We start from the raw sequence: 26,928 nt of genomic DNA, 5'->3' as shown, positions 1-26,928 counted from the left end.
CCAGGGTGACTACGACCCCAGCAGAACCAAAGTTGTCCATTTCAGCATGAACCCGATGAGTTTGGCCAAGCAGCAGCGCAAGGAGGAGCAGCAGCAGCTGCAGGAGGAGTGTGAAAGGCTGAGGGAGCTCGTGAGGGTGCTCAAAGGAGGCGGCTCCATCTCTGGGAATCTGGAAGGAGTTGGGGGTTTTCAGTCCCCACAAGAAGTTGCAGGTAGGCTGCTGGCTTCTGGTCCTGGGGATGCATTTATTCATCCGTGTTGCCAGAGGAACTGAGTGCAGAAGCAGATGGAGGCATTGCAGACAGTGTGCTTGATGGAGTGGTTGTATGGAAAAGGAAAACAGCTGGGTTGATGCAGGAGAGAGTGTGTGGTGGCAATCCTGTGGCAGTGTGGTAGAGGGTGGGTAGTAAGGCTAAATAATAATAATTCGTATCATTTGTTCATGATGAATGAAATACTGATACAACAGCCTTCATAGGCTGGTGGCCGACAGGGTGAAAGGAAATATTTCCTTCCTTTCAGGGCTGGTTTAGCCCTTGAGGTTGTACAGACAGCAGGAAATAACTTTCATAGCTGCAGGGAAGCAAGTGGTTGGAATCTTTTCAGACCTGGCTTAAAACAAATTAATATTGTTTATCAGTGTATATGTGCCCCATTAATCACAGCTACATTCAATACTCCATGAAAGCAGAGTACATCTTTCACTGAGCTAAATACGTTTCACAGAATCTGTGGCTCTCCAGTGCAGTCTGTCTTCCTTTCACATACCTGAGTGAGACTTTTTAGTACAGCAACCCCGAAAATCAACACCTCAGATTCTGAAAATCAAGGTAAGGATATCAGTAAAGCCTAACCCATCATCTGTAACGCAGTGAGGGACCAGGCAGAATCAAGTTATGTGAAGAGCCCAGGAGAAGTTACTGCTGTAACTCTCTCATAGCCTCAAAACAGTTTGTTAGAGAAGAAAAAATGAAAAAGAGCTGAAGGTCTGTGTGGAGCAAACCAACTGCATGTACATGGTTGATGTCTGGAGGTCAGGCACCTCCCGCAGATGAGAGTGAGAGAGCAGAGCTTTTCCCAAAGGTCACAAGTGCTGGAGACTTCAGACCCACAGGAGGACAGAGCCCTGGTTTAAAGAAAATGCACAAAAACGCCCCATCTTTCTCTGTTATGAAACCGAAATGCTCAGAAAGTGGCTTGTCTGTTGTCCCATCGCTCAAACAATGGCACTGTATTGCTGCTGAGAATGTGTTCCAGCACCTCAGAGTGGATTATGGTACTCTACAGCCTTAAAAATATGGTGGTGAAAAGCGCAGATGGGGTGGTTTGTAAAGTGAAGTGCTCACTGCATGTTACAAGTAAGTGAGAGTTCTGTCACTCCTGTTAGTGGATGCTCTAACAGATGCATAAGCATGAAACACTTGGCAAACATTTTAAAAGACCATTGTCTGTAGGAGCTTCCAGTCTCTGATGCCCAGTGAGCAGTTCTTGGGGACAGCTCTTGCGTTGCAATTTAAATTTGAAATTCACGGGCTTTTAGGGGTTTAAATTGCAGTGGATGCTGCTCCCCAGTGCCCTTGTCTGTCCTTATGCCCTGAGTACCAGGCACATGTGATGCTGCAGGTCCAGGAGGGCTGACAGTGCCCAGGGAGGGCAGGGGCAGAGAGGCTGCAGAGGTGGGGTCAGCCTGTGTCTCTGTTCATTCACTGAGGAGTGAACCTCTGGGGTCTCATTTGCAGTAATTAGACCATCTCTTCTGGGGAAATGTGTTCCTCACGTGTGCCTCCTGTGATGTGTTAGAATCATTATCCTGCTGCCTTTCCACGCAGCTGCTTTCAGCTGTTTGTGAGGTGCCTCTGTGCTGGGATGTTACCAGGTTTGTCGTTAGCTCAGAAAGGGATGCATTTTTAAAGCTGTTTTCTCTTCTGCCTTTGATTCCAACAGGAAAACAAACAGCTCACTGGGTTTCAGGGTATTTCCAGCCTCATGTATGCGGTGCCTTTTTTTTTTTTTTTTTTTTTTTTTTCCTTTTACCCCAGTCCTAAGCTACATCATTCTGACTTCTGGTGACTATCTCAGATGAAAGAGAGCATCAGGTTCAGAACTTAGAAGGGTGGGAAGTACTTCAGTGTCATTTACCAAAGTCACAGGAGGGTCCTCTGTGTTCTCAGAGTGCCTATAAGTGCATCTGGAAGTGGTTCTTGTAAACAAAATGGAAAAATGCTGTTAAAGGATGGAGCAGCCGTGTGGATGATTCTCTTTGAGGACAGGGTAAAGATATAGGAAGCCAGATTATGTGGAAAGATCTTGGGTATTTTTTCTTGTATTTCATGTGCTTGTGTGCATCACTGTCATGCACAGGGCACATTACCATAAATACACCTAAACTGTCATTTCTGCTGTGGGGGCATTCAGCAGCATGGTCAGAGCATGGGGACTGCAAATGTCGGCATGTGAAGAGATGCTGAGGGTGTTACAGTGCTGACCACAAGGTTACCGGGTTATTCTGAGCTGGCTTTAAATTAGCCAGGTGAATTCCAGATTTGGCCTCCTTGCTGGGGCAGGGAGAGCTCCTGGTGGGTTTGGGGACAGCTGATCGAGCGTGCTGTGCGAGCTGCATCCATTTCTGCACTGACTGCATCCTGCATCCGCAGTGTGGATACAGCAGCTGTTCAGCAGTGGCTCAACAACATGGATTCGTGTGGCCAAAAAACTCACACTGTCTCCCTCTGCACACGACATGGAAGATCCAGCTTTTGCTGTTTTCTTAGCTCTGCCCACAGGAACAGCTGCCACATGCCTTCTGCTTCAGTGTATTTTCAAGGTGTGAAGTGGGGAGCGTGTGGCAGAAACTCCCTCTGCTTTGTCGCTGTCCAATTGGCTGCCCCAGGGAGGGAGGTTGGCTGTGCATGATAAGGGAGCGGATTTCTGTGAGTTTTGTGACGCTGTTTCTGTGCAAAAATCACAAGAATTGGAGTTTTTCTTTTACCCCTTTCTGTCAGCTGCAGTCCCCATCTGTCTGTTTATCCAGCTCGTTCGTGTGACACAGGCAAGAGGCAAATTTCAGTTCTCTGAGCTTTTGAGGTGGGAGGTCCCTGGTGTCAGAATAGAATGGGATGAAAAGAGAGCAAGGACACAGTAGGAAGAGTGTGGATAAAAGCTGGGAGGACAACAAAGGTCACATGTAAGTTTGCATTTTGCCTTTAGACAAAGGTAAATGTAAGATTTTATTGTCCTGTTTTGCCATATAACCTGACTGGCTGCTTGGAGAGGTGAGGGATTTTGAGTGGCCTCCAGCCAGCCGGGTTTGATGCGTTCAGCAAGCTTATGTGGTATGCAACAGCTATGCTTATGGCTCACAGAATTATAATTATACCAACCAAAAAAAGGCATTAAGGACAATGATGTTGATGGTTTTGATAATAATGTGTTGGCCATTGTTAAATCCCTTCATTGGACTGGAGTGCAGCACATTTCTTCTGATCGTATTTCCGACTCCTGCGTAGGTAATAAGAAAATTATTACTGTGGACGTTAAAGCTCATTAAATGTGACTCTATTAAAAATCAAGGTTATGCTGGACTTTAAATCTCTTTGAGCATAACCGCTGGAGGCTGCAGCGCAGCCTGGCAACTTGCCACATGCTTCAGTGGCCCTTTCCTCTTGTTTATCCCATAATAGTCGCTGTTCAGATGGGGACCTATGGAGAGCCATAACAACATCCTGTCCTTTTCCAAAATACAGATTGGCAGTGCGGGCTGGTGGGGTGTTGAGGGGGACAGGGCTGTGAGCTGTGCTCGGGGAGGGGGCTGGAGCTCTGTGAGCGTTGTGTAAGAGCGGGGAGCACCAGGGTCACACAGCCATCTGGGGAGAGGCTCCACATCCTCCTGCCTCGGAAACGGGGATGCAGATTGTGACAGCTTTGGAAAGGTGGCACAGGGCATTGCTGCGCAGATCTGAAATCTGTTCCAGTTCTGCATTTCCCTTTCCTGTGCTCTTCACCCATTCCCTCCACTGCCCCTTCTGTATTTCAGTCTGCATCTTCTACCTTTTTTTTTTTTTTTTCCCATCTCCATAGCTTTTCCTATTTTTTCCCCATTTCTCTCCAGGCCATTTCTGCTTAGATGTTTCTTTTTTTGCCCTGTGGGGTCCTGGTTGACCTCTTGATTTCTGCCACTGCTAGAGATGGATTTGGGTCTTAGTTGCAAGCAAATATATAGGTGGCAGCTAATGGGGAGCTGAGAGAAGTAATGACTTGTAACAAAGCATAGGAAGAAATGAGGGAGGATGGTTCAGGTGCTCCTTGTCTCCATTTGTGTTTCTATCTTAGAGGTAATATATCTGAAGGTAGGAATGGATGATCCATGGAAGCTGGTTCCTGACTAAAAGAATGCAAAAATGCGAATTTTCCATGAGCTCTCTCATGATTTATTGCTATCCCGTAGCTACACTGGAGTGTTCCCTTCTTCATGCAGCTTCTCCCCGTGAGAAAGAGGAAAAGTGCTTTTAATATTCTTTCTGGTGAGAGGGAGGCTGGCACCCCTACCAGGAAGGAAGATGGGGAAATCAACTCTGATTTCAACCATCTGGGGAGAACTTTGGATCTATTTTCCTGAGCATAATTCCACCAAAAAGAAAAGCATTTCATCCATCTCAATGGTTTCAGTGTCCTTTTTCCTTACTAGGAAAAAGGTGGGAAAAAAAGGGTCCTTGATGAAGGACTGGGGAATCTCACTCTGAGGCAGGTGTTTGGCCCTAACACAGATCCTACACCTGGCGTTCAGCAGGGGCTGTCCCCAGCATCACAGCCATGCCAGGGCCTTGTAAAATGTATTTAATTGAATTTAAATTGGGTAATGAATTAATATTAAAATAATCTAATCTTGTTGAAGTGACGCGCCAGAGACAGAAAAATTTGTCACTGTCCCAGTGTGCTTGTGCTTCTGATGGATGTGTTTCTGAGTACAGAAGGTGACAAAAAAGGAGCAGATGGAATTTAGAAGTTGCCATTCTCCATCCACAGCTGGCTGAGCTGTTGGTGCTTGGAAGCTTTGGTGCTTCCTGCTGTCTGTGTAGGGAATCCACACACGATGAGGGCTGCACCTGTGAGTGAGACCCGAGCCCACCTGATGGGGGATTCTTCCCTGACCTCAGCTGCTGGTGGGTGCCTGTGTGGAAGTGCAGCCTCCATTCCTCACTTTGTGCCAGTGGCTCCCAGCATCCCACTGGTCAGATGGGCTTGGGCCAGGTGGGTGCACAGAGGGCAGCTCTCCTTCAGTCTCACCCTGCCTCTTCCTGAAGCACAGGAAGGATTCATTAGGTGACTCTTCTGTCACTTATGTTTAACCTGCTGGTTCCCCTTCACTTGTACTGAAGGAATTGCCTTTGTTCTAAAGAGACACAAAGGTCCAGGGCATTTGCTGCCTTCAAATGTTAAGGGACTTCAGTTAAAAGCAGGATGTTAGCCTTTGTGCCCTGCCTGTATCTCAGTAAATTGCTTTCTGCATATCCCAATTTCATCTGAAGTTAATAAAGAGCTTGACTTTGCCTCTGGTGCTTTGCTGTGCACTGATGAAGGTCTGTCCTCTTTCACTCCAGAGATGGCCACATATCCTTCACGGGGGAAGAAATCATCCCCTACTGCCACTGCATCTGAGATGTTGCATAGTGCTGGTGTGCAAACCACAAATGATATAGAAAGCAGCACAAGGGATGAGAGTTATTAGCAGCAGTCCTGAGGCACTGGGAGCTGCTGCCCTCCCGTGCTGACTCCACAGCCTCCGTGGGGCAATCCCTCCAGCTCTCAGCTAATTCTCGTTATTATTGTTTTTATGGTGCTACTTTCTCTTCTGCAAGACATTTAGACCAGTCTGGGACTTGAATTGTATATTAAGACTGGGAATAAGCTGATTGTTTAAATAGAGCTTACTTTGATTCCCTTCGTTATTATCCATATCCCTTTGTCTCAGCCCAGCACTGGAGATAGCCAGGTGGTGCTGCTAAATATACTTGTCTTCATAAAAAATTCTAGCAGAGTTGTGATCTCCTGTACTTGATATTGACAGGGTTACAGTGGTCAGGGGAGAGTCCCCAAACGGTGTCAGTGGATTGGGGCAGTGCAGCTGAAGCTTTTGTGCGTTCTGATTCAGCAACAGTGACTTTGACTGCTGAAGTCACTGCAGGCACCAGTAAAGGTCCTGGCTTGAATGAAAGTCCACTATCTCAAGAGGGCTGGAAGAAATGTTTTCTGATCGTAAAAATAATAATTGCTTTAATCATATATAGTATTCATCATCCAGAAAGATTCCCAAGGTTGGGGTTTTTTTGGAGATAATACAGCTATGCAGACATGCAGCCCTGAGGATATTGCAAACAGTGTGCCCTGCCTGTGGCAAGTTGCCACAAGTTTGTTGAACAACCAAAGCCTTGCCCTGAGCTCTGTGTAATCTGTGTGCTGTGAGAGGGCCAAGGGTTGCTGACCAAACAAACCCCCAAGGATGCCTGAAGCCTGCAGCTTCTTGTGAAACTGGGGTGGGAGGTGACACTGAGATGTTGCTGGATCTTTCAGGCTCTGTCTGCCGTCCAGGGAGCCAGAGGTTTGTAATAAATTCTGTAAAGTAGTTCTGTTGTAGCTGGTGAATGTGTAAAACTCAGTGTCAGTCAAAGGTTACTATCCAGACTATACTTAGCCTTCACAAAGAGCAAAAAAAGCTGCAGAATTTCTTCCTGCCCTCCTTTTCTTCCAATTTCACATGTGAAGTTGTTGGAGGACTTCAGTATTTCTGTCTTTCTAAGAGGCAGCCTGTGAACCTACATAATACTTCCATACAGCTCCAGCAAGTTCTACAAGGGTTGTTTTTTTGGGTTTTTTTTAAGCATCTTCTACCCTCTTGCTAGGCACTGTGCAGAAATGGATTACAAAATATTTAGTAGAAGTTCCATTAAAAAAAAAAAAAAAAAACCAACCTGATTTTGGAAAGAAAAAATAGTAAAATAAGTTGAGAGAGAGAAGGAAATGGAAAAGAAAATAAAATGTATATGTGATGAGGAGCACCAAATTTAAACACAACTGCGACAACATCTGCAGTGGTTTCTGAAGCAATATGAGGAGGGAGGCTCCCAAGGGAAGGTTCTCTGGGTTTATTGATCCTGACTTGAGTCTGGGTGTAATGGAAATGAGTAGCACTGCAAGAAAATACAGCTGAGGAGAAGGCTGCTGGTTTCGTGGGCAAATGCATTTTCCTTACTTGGTCCTGACACAGTAAAGGTGTGGTGTTTCATCTGGGGAGGAAGAGGCTGCCTTTGCTGAGGCAGGTGAGAAGGTTAGAGGTAGCTACAGCCATTACAGATGGGGAGAGAGCAAGGTTAAAGGTGGCTTCAGGGAGTAGATAAATCAAGAGAAAATGTGTGGAGAAACCTGGGCTGACACAGAGTATTCTCCTTCTGTATGTGGCTGTGAAGGAGAAGCTGGTAATAGAAACAGTACTTTTAAGCCTGATTACTTGGGATTCCAGTTCCCAGTCCATCAGTAGCTGAGTGAAATACAAAGTGGGCACGTGGAAGGGTTGTTCTCACTACCAGAAGCAAACCCTAGAAGAAGCTGTGCTCCTTCATTTCTACTGGGGGGATGTTCAGAGCCTTTGCAAGGAGAAAAGTCAGTGAGCAGCAGAAGGATCCAAAATCTTCTCTCTGTGCTTTAACTCCTTCCCATCCCCACAATCCTTGTAAAACACCACCAAATTTGTACTATACAGAAACTGCCACATGAAAGGTAACACCCTTCGTGGCCACAGTTCTTCTACATCCCTCAGGTTCTTCAGTATCCCTCTGTGCTGATGGTGTCTTTATCAACCAGAGACAAGCCAGCAGCCTGTCGAGCTTTGTTGTTGGTAAACTTGGTCATTTGTGTTTTCCTGCCTGGGATACTTGAGTCGAGCCCTCATTGCTTGGTTGTGGCCTCCTTGGTGGCTGGGATGCTCGTGCTAGATCTCTCCAGGCCTGAAGGGGAGGAAATGCAGAGTTATCTGCAGCTGCCCTTTGGCTCCTGCAGCGCTGTGCTGTGAGCTGCCTCTGACAGCGCTTTGCATCGTGGAGCAGCTTTTGATTAGGCCTGATGTGCCACAAGGCCCCTGGATGTACACAATTGAAAATGCTCTTTCATTCATCAGCAGGATTGAGAAGAAAGGCTTGTGCTGATGTCTCAAATTCAGGCCGACACGATTTCCCTGACATCAGAAAAACCAGCCTGCCAGCGCGGCGGAGCGCTCCGGCGGCGCAGAGCCTCAGATCTCTGCTCTGCATCTTGTCCATGGATTGTTTCTCCTGGAAACTAAAGCCTGATGCCTCTGTGAGCCAGTAGGACTGGTAGAAAACCAGTGGAGGGACTTTGCAAGGGGTGTCAAGGACACGGGGAAGTCTTAAAAAGCCTTGTGCTGGCAAGGTGAACATCCCCTTGGTTGGGGTTGTTTATTGCACTCAGGAAAGATTACAGGAATGGGAATGTACTGAACTTAATTACCCTTTCCCACTCCATACTATCCAAGATGGTTTTCCTGTTGTGATCAGGTCATAATAGGAAAGAAAATGACTGAGTTTTCTGGTTTACTCTGGAGTCCTCATACCAATTTGCAGGCAACTATATGTGGCCAGGAGCTGACATCTGACTGTCTTCTCAGGGTAAATCAGGTTCCTTAACACAGAATCCCAGGTGAAGGGATGAATGTGTGCACACTGAGAAATAAAGTCTGTCTCCTTGTACCACATTTTAAAGGGGCAACATGCAACTAAAATTTGGAGGCCGAAGGATAACTTTTGGCGTGGATTGTTTTTCTGGTTCATCTCCCTGACTCTGGGAAGCTGTTTTTTTCTGAGCAGTACTGTTGTGTGGTTGAATTTCCAGTTTTTCTTTTCACTTATGCTGATTATTTAGGAGCTGTAAATGAAGTAAAATAAGGTTCAGTATTTTAGAGCAGCGGCTGTATTTAAGAAGTTTATATTCGATGAGTAAGTTGATGACTTTGCATTATGTGAATTTGATGTGCAAAGTTGTCACTAGAGTGTAAACACAGTGACAGCAGGACCAGCAATTCCCAGCCTAATCAAGTAAGCAGAGTCACACATTCTTTGAGCTATAGTGTAATAGAGACTGATTTACATATTAAAATGAGAGAAGCTACACAGATCCAACAATTAAGTTGATATTTTAATTGCCTAAAAGTCAGGAAATTCAAAGTTATGTTGCCTGCATCAGTTAATTTGTCACCCGCATCTATTTGTGGTATTTTCAATGACTTTATTTGGTACAAAACCAATGTGGATTTAAATACATTAAATGTTAGCTGTGGTTGAAAGGAGAGCTTTGGATTTGCTGGTTTAGAAAGCAGACTAAGAGAATTGAGGGCTCAATTCTTGGTCTGTTTAAAAGTAGTACAAACGAATTTCAGGTAATTTCTTTCTTAATATTCTAGTAGGCCTGTTGGGAGGGAGGGAGCGGGAGCTGTATTCAAATGCAATGAAAAAAAATTCTCATTGATCTCAATAGACCTTGAATTGTATCCTTTACTTCTTGTTTTCTTTGTAAGGAATAAGCTTTATTTAATTGCAAATTCACACAAATGCACTAGTAGCACTAAGAATTACATCAATATATGGATTCTGTCCTTGATGTTTATGCTGGTTTCACAGGGCTGATCTTGCATTCAGATAAGCTCTCACTATACAGCTCCCTTATCTCCCCATGCTGATTTTCTGATATATGAATGCTTGTTCCCTGCACTCACAAAAAGCTATTCACATGCCAAGTCTGACAATTTTTTTTTTTTTTTATAATCCTTCTTTGAATTAGCCTACAAAAAGAATATGTTTGAAAAGGTTAACTAATGGATACATTTTTCTCCCTGACGAGGAAAAGAAGAATGGTGAAGTGCTGAAAAATGGTCAAGCAGAGTTTTGATCACGCTTTTCTTATCAAATACATCCTAGGCAGTGAACAAGTAGGAGAAATGTTAATCCATAGTGGATTTATTTGGAATGGAGAACGTCTATTTGGAAAGCAATCAGCATACAAAAGCAGACACTTGTAATTACTTTGCTGTCTCAATCATGGCACTGACATCAGTACCACGATGTGGTAGAGTTGTGGTATCCTTTAGAATGTGGTGCTGACATGAGGATGTCAGCTGGAAGGGAGAAAAGCCTGTCTTAGCATCTTCACCCCTATTGATCAGGCTTGCTAACACCCAGGTGTTAGGTCAGTAAGTAAATGCAGTGCTCTCTGTGTGCTGCCTGTGGTCTGGGCACCTCGTGCCGCTGGTGTGGTTTTGTGCCAGGGAGGCAAAGGCATTGTTAAATCACAGCAAGTCCTAAAATGCAGGAAACTCATGTCTGCCCATCAGGGATTTCTGAACGTCTGGGAGCAGCCTGTTCTTTACAGGAAACTAAAGCTACCAGGTGTGGTTTGTGTGTCACAGCAGTGATGCATCTCTCCTCGCTATTGCAGTGTTCCCATGTTTTCTCCATTTCAGTGCCAGCTTGTCTGGCATCTTCACTTGGAGAGCAAGTCAATCCAGCTTCCATTAGGGAACAGCACATTCATTCTTACATACAACCAGCTCCATCTCAATGGATGAAAATCAAACAGATGAAAAGCTGAAGATGAGATCAGATTCACAAATTGCCTTTTCACTCTCTGGCTCTCTGAGTGTGTTTCTGTCTCTGTTGAATAGAAGAGTCCTGATGGGTCCTGTTGGAGGACTGTGGCATGGTGGGTTGTTGGGCGGGTATGCAGTGTTGTAAAGTTACCTTCTGCCATGATCAGACACCATCACACGTGTGCAGCAAAAGTACCTAAATTAAATAGATCAGAGGTTTCTGTAAGGAAGGGCCAGAGGCAGCAGCAGCAGCACCTTTGCTGGAGACTGCGGATGTGTCATCAGAAATCTCTCTGCTGGTGGCATCAAAGCGGCCGTGCAGATCTGAGACATTCAGCAAAGGCTTTCTGAATAGGCTGGTAATGACGGCGGCGTGTGATTCCCCTTTTAGACTGCCATGCTGCGATGCCTTCCCTGAAACGAGGCAGGATTCAGGCCAGGGGAAGTTTCTGTCTCCTTTTAGAAAAGCGATAAAAATAAATCCCGAGTTAGAGCCGGTGATGATAGAGCCGCGTAGCAGATGTGGGCTAAAGGCGTTTCCATCGTCAGCCGCCATGGGGAGGAACTCCAGGTCAGGTTGTTTCCACAATCAGTCCCTTCCTCCCTACGTGGGCAGGGTGCTGATGAGTTTGCAAGCTCCCTGCAGGACATGTTTGGACTCCCATGGTGCTACAAGGAGTAGAGAGATTACACTTTGCTCCCAATTCAAAGCACTTCTTTCTACTACAGGATCCATCACATTTTACAGTGAAAAACCCCATTAAAGAGGAGGGGAGCATTACCCTGTGCTTTTATTTCAGAGTCCCTAGGAAGTTTTTGGCGAAGAGAGAAGTTTTGAGCAGAATGTTCCCACATATGCCAAGGCTTCATCTGCAAGGTGATGTCCTAAGCCAAATGGAGAGGCTGCTTGCAGCACTTGGAAACAGATTTAAAGCTAATGGCATCTTAGTTACGCCTCAGGTAGCTCAGAGTCCTCAGCTGCTAACCCCAACAAAAATAAATAAGGATAAAAATTAGAACCAGGCATATCACACCTCCTGCAGCATGTTAAATGCTGCTATTCTCCTCTGTCAAAGCTGGAGTGAGCCAGGCTCTTCCATGCAACCAGGGCAAATAAGCAATTAGCAAGAGGTACAGAAATAGTGTTTAGGAAGGTATAAAGTTGCTCTGAGAGCTATTAAACACCTCTCCTTGTTTTGCTCGTTGTTTAGAGAGGGAATGTTTGACACTTAACAATAGCTGACTAATGCTTTGGGTTTTTTTTTTTTCCTTTTAATGATCGAAATTCAGGGGAGGGCTGACTGTGACAGGCAGGAAAAAGAATTGCCATCTAAGTGAAGCACTTTTTAATTGGAAAGCTCCTTGGATGATTTGGTTTGCAGTGATTTGACTGCTGTCTGGTTTGAATGTGTCAGTGGTACTGACCAGCAGGATGCAGTCCTGTTCTGCAGATCCTGGTTTGCTCTTCAGGCATTGAGAAAGGAAGCTGCTCCAACAAGGAGAATCTGTGATGAGGGAAATTATAACCAAAGCCAGCCGTGCTCACAACTTCACCATCTGCTGGGCAAGCTCTTCTTGGATGCCAGCACTGATAGGAGCAGGCATAATGATGATAATATTTTCCACTTCTGTAGCACCCTCTGTGCAAAGGTCTCTGAGTATGCCAGAGATACTAATTAAGCACCCATGGGAGGTGGGCAGGAGTCTCCACACAGGCTTTTTTTGCTTGCAGAGTCTAAAAAGATTGTGGCAGTAATCTTTGGGCAGCAATTCCTTCCGTCAGGCAGCTTTGGAAGAACTGAGAACCTTTCATAGCGGTGTTAGTTTGAATCAAAGCTGTGTTAGGAAAGCAATCTGGCTGACATTGACCTGCTGGACTGAGCTTATGCTCCTGAGTGGTCTTGTTGGGGGAGCAGCAGAAGCTGGGTCTGCTGTAGCTGGATCAGAGTTTCTTGTAGGCTAAGACTTGGAGTAGGTCTTATAATTTATGTCCAGTCCTTAACAAATGGCCTTCTGAGGAAACTGTGCCCTTAAGATCAGATGGGAATCTCCGTGCAGTGCTCTACATGTGAAAAATCGTGGAATCATATTCTAGTTTGGGTTGGAAGAGACCCTTAAAGGTCATCTAGTCCAACCCCTGCAATAAACAGGGGCATCTTCAACTGGGTCAGGTTGCTCAAAGCCCTGTCCAGCCTGACCTCAAATGCTTCCATGCACCACCTCTTTGGGCAAACTCTGCCAGTGTTTCACCATCCTCACTGAAAAAAACTTCTTCCTTATACCCAGTCTGAATCGACCCTCTTTTAGTTTAAAACCTATTGCAGAAACCCTGCTGCAAAGTCTCTCCGTGTCTTTCTTGCAAACCACCTTTAAGAACTAAAAGGCAGCACTAAGGTCTCCCTGGAGCTTTATTTTAGATAATTCAGTCTTTCTTTTTCATAACCTGCATTTCCACAGACTTCAGGAAATACATGAATAACACTGAATGGTCCATCAGGAAGGGGAAAAGGAAAAAAATTAGCCACAAATCTTTAATGCATGATGCCAACAGTCACAGTCCTGGATTTAAAAGTACGTTCCCTTGAAGATCCATAACATGCTCTTCAGTCGGGTACAGTTGTCACAATGAAGCTTTTCCTTCCCCTTGATTGCAAGGCATAAAATGAAATCTCCTGATTAAGAGCAAAGATACACCTACTATCCACGATCTCTAGGAGGAAAAATACTGTTGTCAAGTACCCATTATATGGTGTGTAAGTGTATTTGAGGCTATTAAAGACAGTTATCCTCAGAGATTTATATGTAACAGGTTAGAACGGGGGAGGGTGGGGGAAAAAAACCCTTGCTGTGTTTAATTATTGCTGGGTGCTGCATGCACTTTTCTCCATTATTTACTTAATCTTAAATGCCAGATGCTAAAGGGCACCGGCATCAATTAACTGCTTAATTAGACTTGCAAAGAAATCATGTAATTTAGTTATAGGCAAATAAAAAACCCAAAAACGCACAGAACAGAAGCTCAGGGCTCTCTTTGCAATCATTTTTAAAGCTCCCTGCATACATTGTTTGCTTTCATTGCTCACTGGAAACTCTTTGGAGCACTCTCTGTGCCTCTTGCCCTGTAGGGAGCCAAATGTCTGGATGCAGCATCTCTCGTTCATTCTGAGTGGATTTAGCCACAGCTCGCTTTGTTGCTTTCCAAACTCTTTTAGCAGGGGTTTGGATGAAGGATTTATGTGGTGCCTCACCCTGATCCAGAGCAGAACCTGGCTCTCACCCTTTCTGTGCTCTGCCTCCCCTCTTGTGCTTGCTCTGGGTGCCCAGTCAGGGCAAGACCATGTGCTGCTCCCTATTCCGCCTAGGAAGATACATTTTTGTGTTTTGCAGTGTATTTTAGCACTTTAGCATGCAAGCTAAAAGCACCCTAACTTTAACAAAAAAGCCCTGCTTCCCTCACCTCAAAATAATAAGCAGCCAGATAGTTTTATTCCATTAGTTCCCGCTCTTACAAATAAGAGCATTCACAAGAGTGGAATGTATTTTGTTTTATCAAGGCCTAGAACTCTGACTGAGTCCTTATGTTGCAAATTGCTGTTAAGAGGGTAATAATAATGCCCTGGGCCTGATTATAAAGCGAAGTCTTCCTTCTGGAGAGCTGCTGCTGCCCGTGTGCCTCTGGTGCCACTGTTGTCACTTTGGTATCAGCACCACTGTCATTGCACTGCCTCTGCAGCATCCCCCGTTTCACAACTTCTGTTTCTTTCTTCGTGCCTGGATGTTGGAAGCTGCTGACATATTTTTTCTCAAATGTCCTGAAACCTTTCTGAAAACAAGGTGGTGTTCAGCTTTTGAGAGCTTTGTTCTCCCTCTCTGCCTGTGCTGTCTCAACACTGCTCTTTTCCTTTCTGAAAATGCGACCCAGCCCTTACAGAGTTCCTTATTTCTTCAAAGCACTGTATAAACATTATCTAATTAAGTATATATAACATGCCCTGAAGTATTTTAAGGGAAAACTGCAGCACAGCATTGAAGTTTCCAGCCACTTGATCCAGTGTAAAATCTGATTGAATCACTAATTATTTTTCAAAATGCTGTGCCTAATGACATGTATCAAGACAGTAAGATCAGAGCTGCAGCCAGAAGCACTGGGAGCCAGGCTGTCAGGTAAGTTCTGTATTAGTTCTGGAGTTGGTTTGGATCTGCACACTGAGGTAATAAACAAAAACACAACAAACAAAAAAAAAAGAGTTGCTGCAGCATTCAGATCTTTCCTGTTTGGATATATATAATCAGCTCTACATTTCCTGTTGAAATGTTCATTAAAATTGCAGCCCCTGTGATTATGCAGCTGCCTAATTCAAATCAATGGGGCTCCTGAAACAATTTTGGATATTTTTAAATACTGCTGTAGAACTTCCTTGTTTACAATGTTATGATTAAGTGACTTTTTTCCTAAGTCATCTAAAACATTAATAAAAATCTCTTTAGGTTTTCTCTAATTTTTGGGTTGTTTTTTTTTGGTGTGGGGTTTTTTTTGGTTTTGTTTTTGTTTTTTAATCTGAGCAGCTGCAAGTCATGCAAACCTTGCTTTATGGTTTTATCTTTTACTTCTTAGTACAGAATGTGTTTTAGGATTGATAACTAAATCAGAAGCCCAATTACACATGTTCGTTATAATTCCTAATAAGCCGTAATTGACTTTTTTTGTTGTTTTGGAATCCAAATACAAGTAAACAAAATGAATGGAGCAGCAGAATAAACCTCACTGAGAGTCCTGTGGCTGGTGAGAGGGAATGGAGGAGTGGCAGTGTGACACTTGGTTGCTGGCTGGGGTTAAACCATGACAAACAGTCATGCTGGGCTCCCAGCTCACCAGCTTCTGAAGCAACTGTTGATAATGCTGCCAAGAAGATTATAATGTCCAAAAGGTCAAGTGCTTCAATAGGTCCCATGCTGAAAGGGAGGTAATTTCGGTTTTACTGGAAAGATGCATTCAAGGTAATTTCAGCTCAGGAAATTCTGCTTTGGAATGCTTCAGGGTGATGCCTGGGCTCTTGTCAGTTTGTTTAAATGGCTTTGGGTTTATTAGCTTTTCACTTTTCTAATACCTTCAATCCCTTTTACTGTTTGTTACTGAAGCCTTGGCACAATTCCGATGTGTTTAAGTTGCAGACGTTACAGGAAAATATCTAAATCAAAACATCGTGGGAGAGAGACAGCATGAACAAGCAGATGTTTACAGTCTATGACTTCTGTGGATGAGGAAAAGCAAACACATTTCTATAAAAACTCAACATGGTAAAAGCATTTTAGTTGTCTGTAGTTACGTGCCTCACCTGCTCGCAAAGGTGGTTTTTCTAGTTGTCTTTTGCTTTTATTACCTCTCTCCAGCTGTACTTATGAACTCCTTTGTTTAACTCCACTTGGTAATGGTCCCACTGGGGCTGCAGGAGCAGGGGAGGAGGCAGAGCTGGCACAGCTCAGGGCTGGAGCTCTGGGTCACATCATTCCTTGCTGAACACATCTGCTGGTGCTGCCGGCTCACGTGTGGGGGTGGCCAGATGTGAAGCACTGCAGATGTTTTGGTGTGGTTGAGCCCAGATGGTCTGATACCAACCTGCCAGTGCTGCTGCCACCGCTGCATCCCTGATCACAGCAAGGGGCAATGATACCGTGGAAACTGTGCAGGTCAAAATTGGTCAGTGCTGGCTGGAAATTGCCATCTGTCTGCTTATTGGGTTGAGAAATACATGAAGATTGTAAATGAACCCTTGTTCTGTGGTGCTGGAGAAGTAGGATGCAGCCTGTAGGATTGAGGAGTGAGAACTGTTATTTAGTATCCTTTGTGTCCTCTTGGTATTCAGAACCTATTCACCTATTGAATTCACCTATGGAAAGTTGGAGGTAAATGCTTTGGATGTGGACACGGGAAGTGAATGAGATGGAAGAGGACAGGAGAGACCAAAGCTTTTTCTCCTTTTTATAGAGAATAGATTGAATGTGATTTGGCCACTGCACCTTAATGGGTAATCCCCACTCTGAGCCTCAGATGAAAAGAAGAAATCTATAAGGCTAGAGATAATGCAGGAGGATTTTTGCAGACTTTTCTCAGATGTAAAGTGAGCTACTGAATAGCACAGCCTTTAAGGATAACTTTTTCTTCGAGCACAGAGCTAATTCACTGATTTAGCCGAGTTGGATAAATCTGTTGCTCATTGCTTGCAAATCCCACGCACACAGATCTTTTGTGTGTACCGTTTTTTCCTTTCCTCAACATATACTCTTCCTAAGACTCTCTGACCTGTTCTGGCTGAGGTGCTCATGCCAGCAGCATGGTCTCCATGGCACTTGGTGTCATTGACCTTAGTGAGAAGAATCCACAGCAGCAGCAAGTGAAATATTCCCTAAACCTGAAGTGAATCCTTCTTGAGGGAGGCTGCAGTGCAAGAGATCAGGAATCTCTGCACTCGCTCCTTGGTGTGGGGTGGATCACAGGAAACCAAGAGTGCTGTGCTTTTTTTCTAAACCAAAATAATCTCTTTGGTGACTAAGCAGGGGAGATCTTGATTTTTTGACAGATCTAATTCCAAACAGGATAGTCCTGCACTAAGCCAGTGTTCGGTGTAGAGTTCTCAGGAGACAGAGAGATGGAAGAGTTCAGGCAATGTCAGAAAGCAAGAGGATCTTCCCAACAACTAGGGCAGGAAGAAGGGATGTAGAGGCTGTGCAAGGGGAATTGAAGATGAAGCTGGTAAAGAAAAATAGTGAAATTCTGGAGTAGGCTGTTCTTTGAGCCTGCTACTACCGTTGGTGTGGTGGAGCTTGCTGCAATGAGTGTGTTGGCCTCTCGGGATTCCCAAAGCAGTCTGCAAACTTAAATCTGCACGGTGCTCGTTTCATCCACCACTCACATGCATCCACGGCTAGTGTGAAGCACAGCAGCTGCTTAGTGCCGCACAGGGACCGTCCTGGTGGCAGAAAGTGAGAAGTGTCTTTTTAACTTGGAAGTGGAGGAGGCACAAGGTGGTTACCAAATGGCATTTGTACAGGACTGATGCCACAGTCCTGGGTCGCGCCCTCGGCCCCAAATAAAAAATGCTCTGCCAGGAAAAATGTTTTACCTCTTCTGTAACATTCCAGGTCTGAGTCTCTTATTTTCTCTGAAAAATGTTATATCCAGAGCACAGCGTGCTCCCTGCCATAACCTTTAGCTCGTTACTGATTCAGGAAGCGAGTGCCAGCTATTGAATCACAGGGCTGGGACCCAGCTAAAGGTCAGGATTGTGTCTACGTACATGAAAGCAAGCACAGCCTCTTCTTCCCAAAAGCACTAATACGTGGAGATGTAAAAGTCCTCGTCTGTGAATTCTGCAACACTCACATCAGGCTTGGAAGCAAACAGACAGGTAGGAAAAGGCAGCTTCCCAGTTGGGGATAATCACATCAAGGGACTGATGGAGTTTAGGAGATGTGGGCACAAGCAAACAGCCATTGTTAGTCTCCAGAAAATGTGTTTCTGCCAGCAAATGCAGACATTTGAAGCAGTTTGAAAAGCCAGGCTAACTCCCATGGCTTGCTGGCCTTCCAAGATAACACTTTTTACCTGTGTCCCACTGCAAAGGTTTTATGCTGTTGTTTTTTCCAGCTCATGCTTAGTTTCCAGTGTCTCTGCCTCCAGCAGCTTTTCAGCTAACTTTGCTCTTAAAACTTCTTGCCTTTTGTTCGTTTGAGTTGTGTGATACAGGATTGAATGCCTTGCATCTGTAGGGAAAAAGTCTCTCCTTCAAGACATTCATGGACCTACATATCTCTGCTTCATGTTAAATTGAAAGATTTTTTCCTCTGTTATTTGGGATTTCTCAGTTGTTAAAACATTTCAATACCCGTCATTAGCAAAGGGACATTGGGCTGACAGAACCCATTTCTCAATCTCCCACATTTACTCACCTGCATCAGTTCTGCTGAGCTTAATTTCCATTATAATCCACTGGGTCACCTGTGCTCCATCAGACTCTTCTCTCTAAGGTCTTGTTTCATTAGAACTTTATTATAGAGTTAATTTTATTTTTTAAAGCCATCAAATTCAAGGCTGAGCTATGAATTTTCCTGTTAAACAGGAAGACATTCCAGGTCTGTGCCGTGATTCAGCAGATTCTGTGTTCTCAGGGCTGTCACCAGATCTGCACTGTTGAATTAAGTAGTATCCTTGACTTTCTTTCCCTTAGCTCCTCTATCTGTAAAAAGGAGACAGTGCTAATCTCTCATTTGTGTGACTCCATAAGGTTTGTCCAGCACTTCAAAGATGCCAAAGACAATAAAACTGCCAAGCCTCCTTTCACTAACAGGATGGATGATTTACACCCAAAATGCTCATTTTTGTGCTAAAACAAGATCACCTGAAAGATACTGCAGTTGGAACCGACCCAAGGAAGGGGGGAGGAGGAAACCATCTGTTACACAACAGCAGAAATATTTCAGGGCATTCGCCTGGGAAGCTCTGGGTGACGGGTTTGGAATATGAAGGCTTATTTATATGGATGGAGCTAATTTTCTCTAAGTTATTCATTTTTCACTTAGGGAATTACCTAATCTTACAAGACACTCTAGGAGGAAAGATTCATTTATTCTCTGTCTCATTCAGCCGCAGGCAAGCCTGAAGATGCTCTGCCTCTTCCAGTTCTGCTTTTTTAACTGATTCTATTAATGGAGCTTAAATATTTTCTTCTTCTGGATAAAAAGGGTTAATCTTTCTCGTTCCCACTCACCCTTCTCCTCCTCTTTTTCTGGAGAGTTCTTTTTTTGGCAGCTCTGGCTGTTTCTATCATCTTCTCCCCCTAATCTGCCACTATCTGAAGAATTCATTACATTTCAAATCAGAGGCCTTGCTGCATACATTAGCAGGTTTTAATAGACTTGCCACGACTCAAAAAGGAGGAAAAAAAGAGAGAAGATTTAAAACTCTTGTCTTGCCGAAAGCAGACAGATTGACTCAAAAATGATTCAGTCAATAAAAGATGAGTTTTGAAAAGGCTTCCCTCTGCTCAAAGGGAGCTCGTATTCCAGAGAATTAGGTTTTTCTAAGCCCACTGTCAGAAATTAATAATACATATGGCATGTAAAATGGATTTAGCCCTCTACAGCCTTATACAAACATATCTTTGACTTGCTAAATGTGACACGACTACCAGGATTTTCCAGCCTTTATCCCAGGAGTTTGTCATCTCTCCAGAATGGTGACCTCGGTGGAATTTTTAAGCACATTAAAAAAAAAAAAGCTAAATGAGATTTTAATTAAGAATATGTTTCTACGTCCCTCACCCTTTTTCTCCACCCAAACCCCTGCTGTCAGAGTGTTTTATTATTATTTGCAGTCAAAATGATGCCAAAAGCTCTGGTTTAAACTCTCAAGCTATCAAGTGTCTTTGCTTGACTCTTTTAGTAGCCTTCCTTTGAAGAAAGATGCTGAGCCCTCTGCAGAATCTTTCAGTTGGGTGTGGGTTTTTTCTGCTGCCACAAAAAGGCTTATAGGCAAATAAAATAACGTCTTTCTTAGGAAAAAAGGGCTTCTGTCTTATTAGGTCTATCCACAAGTATTCTTTTGTGATTTGAGCTCTTCCCAGATGGTCCTGCTCACCTTGCTTAAGGTAACTCGAATGTGCAGGTGTGAAATCACTCCCCACCACTGTTTATTCCTCCATCACATTCCCTCAGCTGATAAGAATTAAAGGTATTAATTTTATCCTCCTGGATGATTTGGTTTGATCCTTTATTGAAACTGGCCTTGTTGAAACTACAGAAGGTGTTGTCTTGAGCAGGTGGGTGCATACAGCCTTCTGGATGGCTGTGGGCTGACTGTATTTGTCCATCTCTGTTTTCTCATTCTTCCAAACCCCACTATTTAATTATTTTAATTATTTTTTTAGATATCAAAGTAGTTGACTCAGTCTTGAAATCTTTTCCGCATTCTCTCTCTGAAAATTTTTTCTCCACCTTTTATTTTAATTACTTATTATGAATTACCCTTTAAGCTAACTTTGCAAAGTCACTGCATGTCCTTATCTCCTGATGGATCTCTTCTGTCCTCAGCTGTGTTACTCTGCATATTGCCTGTGGGCTTGTGGAATGTCCTGTGTGAATGTGTTGCAGCAACACAAAGTCTGGCTCTGGACAATATCTCCTAGATGATTCAGAGAAACTTTTAAAAACATCACTGAAGAAATGAACACACTAAAGTGCTCCATTTTGGACCATTATGTGCTCTACGGATGTTGCTAGTGCTTGAAACAAGCAGAGCTCATAATTTTTTAAATGTGTTTGTAGGTTCTGTGAGAAGTCTGAGCTTAGAGCTGTTGACAACATGCACCCAAAAGTGCAGCAGTAGTGTGTTCTTCTTTCCCACCATGAAACAGGAGACTGGCTCAGATTTTCTTGTGCTTCTCTGGCTCCAAAGAGATCTCTAATCCTGGGTGTTGGTGTTTAGAAGAATTTCCATCAAAGTAACAAGAGGTATTTTCCACAGAGCTGAAGGTAATGAGGTGGTTCAGCTCTAGCAAAAGTATTTCACTGGGTAGGAGATTTCCACTTTTATCTTAGATGTCAGATTTGCTTTTTTTGTTGGTGGGTGGTTTGTTTTTTGTGTTTTTGAATATAAATTTGACATGCCAAGGTTACAATCCCAGAGTTACGTCCCTGGTTTCTTGGGTGTATTTTCTGGTCAGAATGTGGAATTACCAGCTGCAGGAGCATCACTTAATGGGATTTAATTCCCTCTAACTCTCCTAGGCCAGGTTGGATGTGTCTCTGAGCAGCCTGACCCAGTGAGTGGCTTCTCTGTGTGGAACAAGATGATCTTTAAGGTCCCTTACAACCCCAGCCATTCTGTGATTCTGTGTAACTGGAAATGGCCTGTCCTCACAGGACACCCAGTAAAACATCACCTTCTCCAGTACCAATTTCCTTGAAGAAATTTGTGTGACTGGATCTCTTGGTCTTTCTTGCACAAGCAGGAACTCTACTTACTCATTTCTGTCAAGAGCCATGAGTAATTGCTTCCTTGGAATTCTACAGGACTTCTGCTCTTTGCCCCACTTCACCCGTGAGCATTAGCCAAGCAAATGCTGGTCCTTGGGCTGTGTTGTAAGATATAACCAGGAGCTATGCAACAGTCCCAGGAAGAAAACACTTGGCTGTCTTGCATTTGTCCAGTCCTTGGTGTTTCAAATTCTTGGAAAACACAAATATACAAAACCTAGAAATCAGCTGGGTTTCTGCAGCTGGAACTGGTGCTGGAGTCATTCTTCTTCTGGGTGTTTTATTATAAGTACCAAGCTTCTTCCCAGGATAAGTCTCCAGAGTTAATGTCCTGTTATATCATAATCAGGAGCTTTTAGTTTTCTTTAGAAGATGTGCTCCTTACGTTGATATAGAGATGAACAAAAGTGAAGGGAACAAGCATGACTTCACCTCTAGTTTTGTGTTTGTTTCCAATTAGTTCATTTTTGAATCTCGTCCATGTTCTCTTGACTTGGGAAAAGTAGTTTTCCTGGTGCATATTATGTCTCTTGAGCTTCCAGCTGCTTTGCTGGGACATAGCCACCCAATAATCTCCTTGGGAATAATTGCTGGTGTCTTTTCAGATAATTCTTGTGAAAGGTGACAAACTGCTCGCCACAGTGAGATGTTAATAACACAGAGATGCCCTTTGTTTGAAAGCTGGTGCAGAAATTACCCCATGCAGTTGTTGGAAAGTCAGAGTTTTGATGGTAAGAAGTGAGGAATGGATTCATTCATTTGCATATAATTCCAGGCCTTTTGTGTCATCTTTTGTGTAAACCATACAATTTCCATCCCTGTGGGGAATGTGTGCTCATAATACAGAGGGACAGGAACATGGGCTCGCTCTCAGCAGGAATCAGGGTTAAAGACATGTCATCTACTAAAAAGCAGGAAAACATGGTCTGCAGGAACTACACTGAGAGAAACAGCCATGGAAAATTAATGAATCCAAGTTATTAGACCAGCTCAGGGGAGACCGTGCCTCCTGATGTCCCCTCTGAAGGCATCAGAAAAAGGGAGGAAACTGTGTCCTTCTAGGGGTGTATTGAGCTGAACTGTCCCTGCATCTGCCTCGAATCCCAATCAAGACTTACTGCATATTCTCTTGCAGTCAGAGGCTCCTTTTACCAGCCAGATCCACTGCAGCTGTCTGAGGTGGATGTCTTTCTCTGTGGCACTAAAATTAAACTCTTAAAAACTCTTTAGGCTGCAGCTGACTAGTGTGTTCCCAGTGCACGTTTTTCAGCTTTTTTATAAAGAGGTGATGTATTTTTGAAAACAAATGGCATAGGTGTCTCTGTTCTGTTGTGATATAGAGTCAGAGAGTTCCATAAAATACTTGTTTTAGCTTTTCTGTACTTCCTTCTCTATTTCTAGGTAGCCAGAAGGTCTCTCTGAGTAGGCAGCCGGTGCCAGTGATGAACTTTACAATTAGAGCCTTAGTGCCCATCTTCCAAAATTTCTAATAAAATTGCATGAATATTTAATACCCAATTATTAAATATTTAAAGATTGAAAACCGAACTGGCTTGGAAGTTAGCACGTGGTGAATAATTCAGGATCAGGAGAGGAGACTTGGCATTTGGGCTGAGACAGATGTTACCTTTCCTGTCTCCCTGCCGGGAGATGATTTTGGTGTCCTCCAGCCTTGGCAACACCTGTGCTTGGAGACATCAAGCCTTTGCCTCTTGGCCAGGAGTCCCAGCACAAAGGTAGAGGAAATAATCCTCCCTTGTTCGTACTAATGTCTCAGACTCCTACAATAGAAATAAAAGCTCCAGAGGCTGGAATAATATGATTGAAAGCCTGGTTATCCAGGAGATGGCTCTGTTTCCAAACATCTTTCATGCTCCAGGGAAATAAGTTTGCTTGTCTTTACATCTGTGTCACCATCCTGCAGTTCTGTTGTTTCAAAGTCCCTTTTTCCCCCTCCTGCTCTGCTGCTGCTCCACACTGAAGCAGCACTCCGTTCCGCTCCACCATGAGCATCTTTAAAGGATTGTTTTCATAAAGTGGACACCGGACAATGAAGTGAAACATGAAAAATACACCAATAAAACGGGGCAGAACCAGCTATCCTGTGAGAGGAGGTCTGGGGCACCCAGAAGAGTGCTCAGAGGAAACAACTGATGTGATTCTTGAGCAGAGTGCCTTTGGGTCCCGCTGCAGGAGCACAAAGAGCAGGGAGAAGGGTTTGGGAAAGGTTTGACTAGTTGGCATCCAGAGAGCTTTCAGGCCAAGAGCAATACGTTTTCAGAGCCAACACTTCAAAACACTATTAAGGGGATAAATAGGGGAGGAAAAAAGGATTGAATAGAAGGAGCGAGTGGAGGCTTTTTAGAGCTTAATTTCCTTTGAAACAAAAGCCCTAAAACAAATTCCACAATCTTCTGCCATTAAAAACACAAGTAAGGTGGCATGCTGCAGAGCCTTGCTGTTCTCTGTTGCAGTGCCAGTGTGTTCTCCTCCCAGCTGGCTGAAGCCTGTGCATTTTCCTGGCTGCGCCCTGCAGGCTGTGCTCAGTACCCATGGGGCCATTGGCTGACATTTCTGCACAGTGTCACAAAATAGGGAGTTCTGGAGCTGGGAATGGGGTTATTAATGACTGTGAGGAAGTAATTATATGGGCAGAAGGGCTTGTTGACAGCCATGCTCCCAGTCTGCAGGGTTTAGAGTTTGGTCTGTGCATCCCAAATTGGAACTAAAGGGTACCTGTATGATGCCCTGCCCCATCTCAGCATCTGTCTTACACCACGGGGTTATCTGACGAGGGATTTAGACATGGGAGGAACCTCATGAGGTATTTGTTAGTTCTGTATTTTGACTGTCTGCCTGCAAAGCTACAAGCTTTTTGTGTCATGAGCACAGACTTTGCAGTGCGGAGAACAGAGGGAGACAAGAAACTGTAAGTAACACAATCTTGGACACTACCACTGAGTCAAAATAGCATTTCCATGAGTCTCAGCATCTGCATTTGACTATAAAAAGTTCCATGAGTAAGAGCAGAATGGCTTTGCTCCTGGGAAGGCTTGAAATCATCTCTTGCTAGCGGTGGAAATCTCTCCCGTTCACAGCTTCGGTGAGCATCATCAGCTAATAAACTGTGAAGCACTCTCTAATGCATGATTGAATATTGTCCACCCTGTGCTGTGAATTACTAAAACTCCTGCAAAAAGTCTTTACTGTGAGAGAGAACAAATAGCTATTGCTGGAGCTGTTTTTCTCATTTGGTTTAATAGCAGATGTTGGGTGCTGTTTCAGAGGTTTAAATGCATCCAGTGTTTTGGGGTAGTACTGATAGTAGTGATGTGCCAATGGAAACAAAATAATGGGCAGAGAGCAGGGGAGATGATAGGCAGGGGATAAATTAATCTATTAGATGCTTTTGCAGACCACCTTGTCTAATTAACAATGCATATTATATACGTAATTATATCGTTCTTAGGATTAATCGTTTCATTAGACACTTGAGTGGTTTCAAAGCCAAAGTGGTTTCAAGGTTTTTTTTCTTGGAAGCAACTTAGTGGAGAAGTGATTCTCCTTCATCTGTCAAGTGATGCAAGTTATGCCCCTGTTTTTTGCTCCCTGACTTCCCTGAACTACAGCCCATGAAAAGTCCCACTGACTTTTTTTTTTGGAACTCCAAATTAGATTACCTGGAAAACATATAGGCTGGAAGACTTATGCCTGAGATTTGCTGGCTAGTTCTAGAAGCAGAAGTGCTTTCCTGTAAACTGGAGTGACACAGTGTATTTGTGTTTTTAAGGTGAGGCTATTTTTTGCATCGGAAGTTAATCTGAATCTGCAGCTCTGGCTGACATCACTTTGTTCTGAGGAGTGCTGTTGGGCTGTAATTGCCATATGGAAGGGAAATGTGGCTGGCAGACTTTAATCACCATTTGGGAGGTGGAGGGAGATGTCTCCCTGCTCGGATCACAATTTATGACCAGCGTGACCACCCTAATTTCCAAACTGTTTGTGCCATATCACGGTGATTGATGAAGTCCATCTTGGGCAATAAATAGTTCTCCTGAGGTTAATTTCTGCTGTGTCTGGGGTGTGTGCTGCCATCCCCGCTGAGTTCTGTATTGCTGGAAGCAGGCTGCTCGCATCATTACTGCCACAGATTTTAGTGGTACCCGGGGTCTCTTCACACAGAACTGTGCTGCCTCCGCTGAGAACAGCTGCAGGGGTGGCTGAGGAGCTGAGCTGAGCTTCCAAAAGCCCCACTGTTTTCTGCCTGCCCCCACTCCAAAGCAGCTCTGCCAACAAGGAGAAGAAGGACAGAGAAAGCTCCAAGCAGTGCCCAGGCTGGGATGCCCTGAGAGAACCTTTTGCTCAGTGATGGTTCTTTGGCCAAATTCAGGTGTGCTTGTGAGTTTTGCAATTTAGTGTTGTAATCTCTGTCTTAGCAAAAGGAAGAAAAGAAAATCACCCTTTGGTTGATCCTGACCCATGTTCTGTGTGTGTGTGTAGGTACTGCAAGAGGGAGTTCACGCTCTTCCATGGCTTCCTCTCTTTGGTCCTCAGCGTCCTGCTGCTCTCACCTTACCCTTCCAGTGTCCTCTGCTACTTTCTGCAAGTTACCAGAGGATAATTAATTACGGACTTCTTTCCAAGAGAGAGAGCCTTTGTGAAGGTGCATGGGTTGTCTTAAATGGGGCCTTCAGCCAGCCATCCTCAGTGAAGAGGAACATCTGGGAAATTTTTTTCTTTAGTGGAGAGTTCTCGGGCAGTGCAAGAGCTGCAGCTGGTCATGGTGGTGGAGACCTTTACTTGTGCTGTGCTGCCTTTGAAAACTCTCCCCAGAGCTGCTGGAAGGGCAAGCTGGTGGCTGGAGGAGGGGGCTGGGAGGTGCATTGAACCATATGGTACATACACGGTTTAAAAATAAACCGATGTTGACTGATCAAATAAATACCACTTAGGTTTCAAATTGAACAGCCAGCGCAGTCTGTTGAATATAAAACTGTTTTTACCTTCAAGAAAAGTTGTAATTCATGGCTGTAATGTCACAAATTTCAAGTTTTGCAGGGAGCAGTGGGAGGCTGCCAGACTGTAAGGTCGAGTAGGGGTGGTGTGGGGCTGTGTGGTCCCACTCCCCCAGGGCATAAAACACGCCTATAAAATCTAGCAAAGCGAATTTTATTTCTCAAAAGCAATGGTCATAAACTTGCCTGCATCAGAAAATGTTCAGCTCTTCTCCTATTAGCCTTTATTTAACA

General features: G+C 44.1%; 1 protein-coding gene across 9 annotated transcripts in view; it reads left to right on the top strand.

Annotated features, from left to right (window-relative positions):
• The window catches only part of MAD1L1 (mitotic arrest deficient 1 like 1), a 346,645-nt gene that overhangs the window by 223,155 nt on the left and 96,562 nt on the right, over positions 1-26,928 (top strand). For all 9 annotated transcript variants that reach the window (XM_040079070.2, XM_040079071.2, XM_040079072.1 and 6 more), the window contains one exon: positions 5-212. In XM_040079070.2, coding sequence (XP_039935004.1) covers positions 5-212 — 208 coding nt within the window. The remainder of the gene's footprint in view (positions 1-4; positions 213-26,928) is intronic.

This window comes from Hirundo rustica, chromosome 15 (assembly GCF_015227805.2).
Source record: "Hirundo rustica isolate bHirRus1 chromosome 15, bHirRus1.pri.v3, whole genome shotgun sequence".
In the NCBI taxonomy this organism is placed as follows: Eukaryota; Metazoa; Chordata; class Aves; order Passeriformes; family Hirundinidae; genus Hirundo; species Hirundo rustica.
This window is presented reverse-complemented; position numbering and strand designations above follow the sequence as displayed.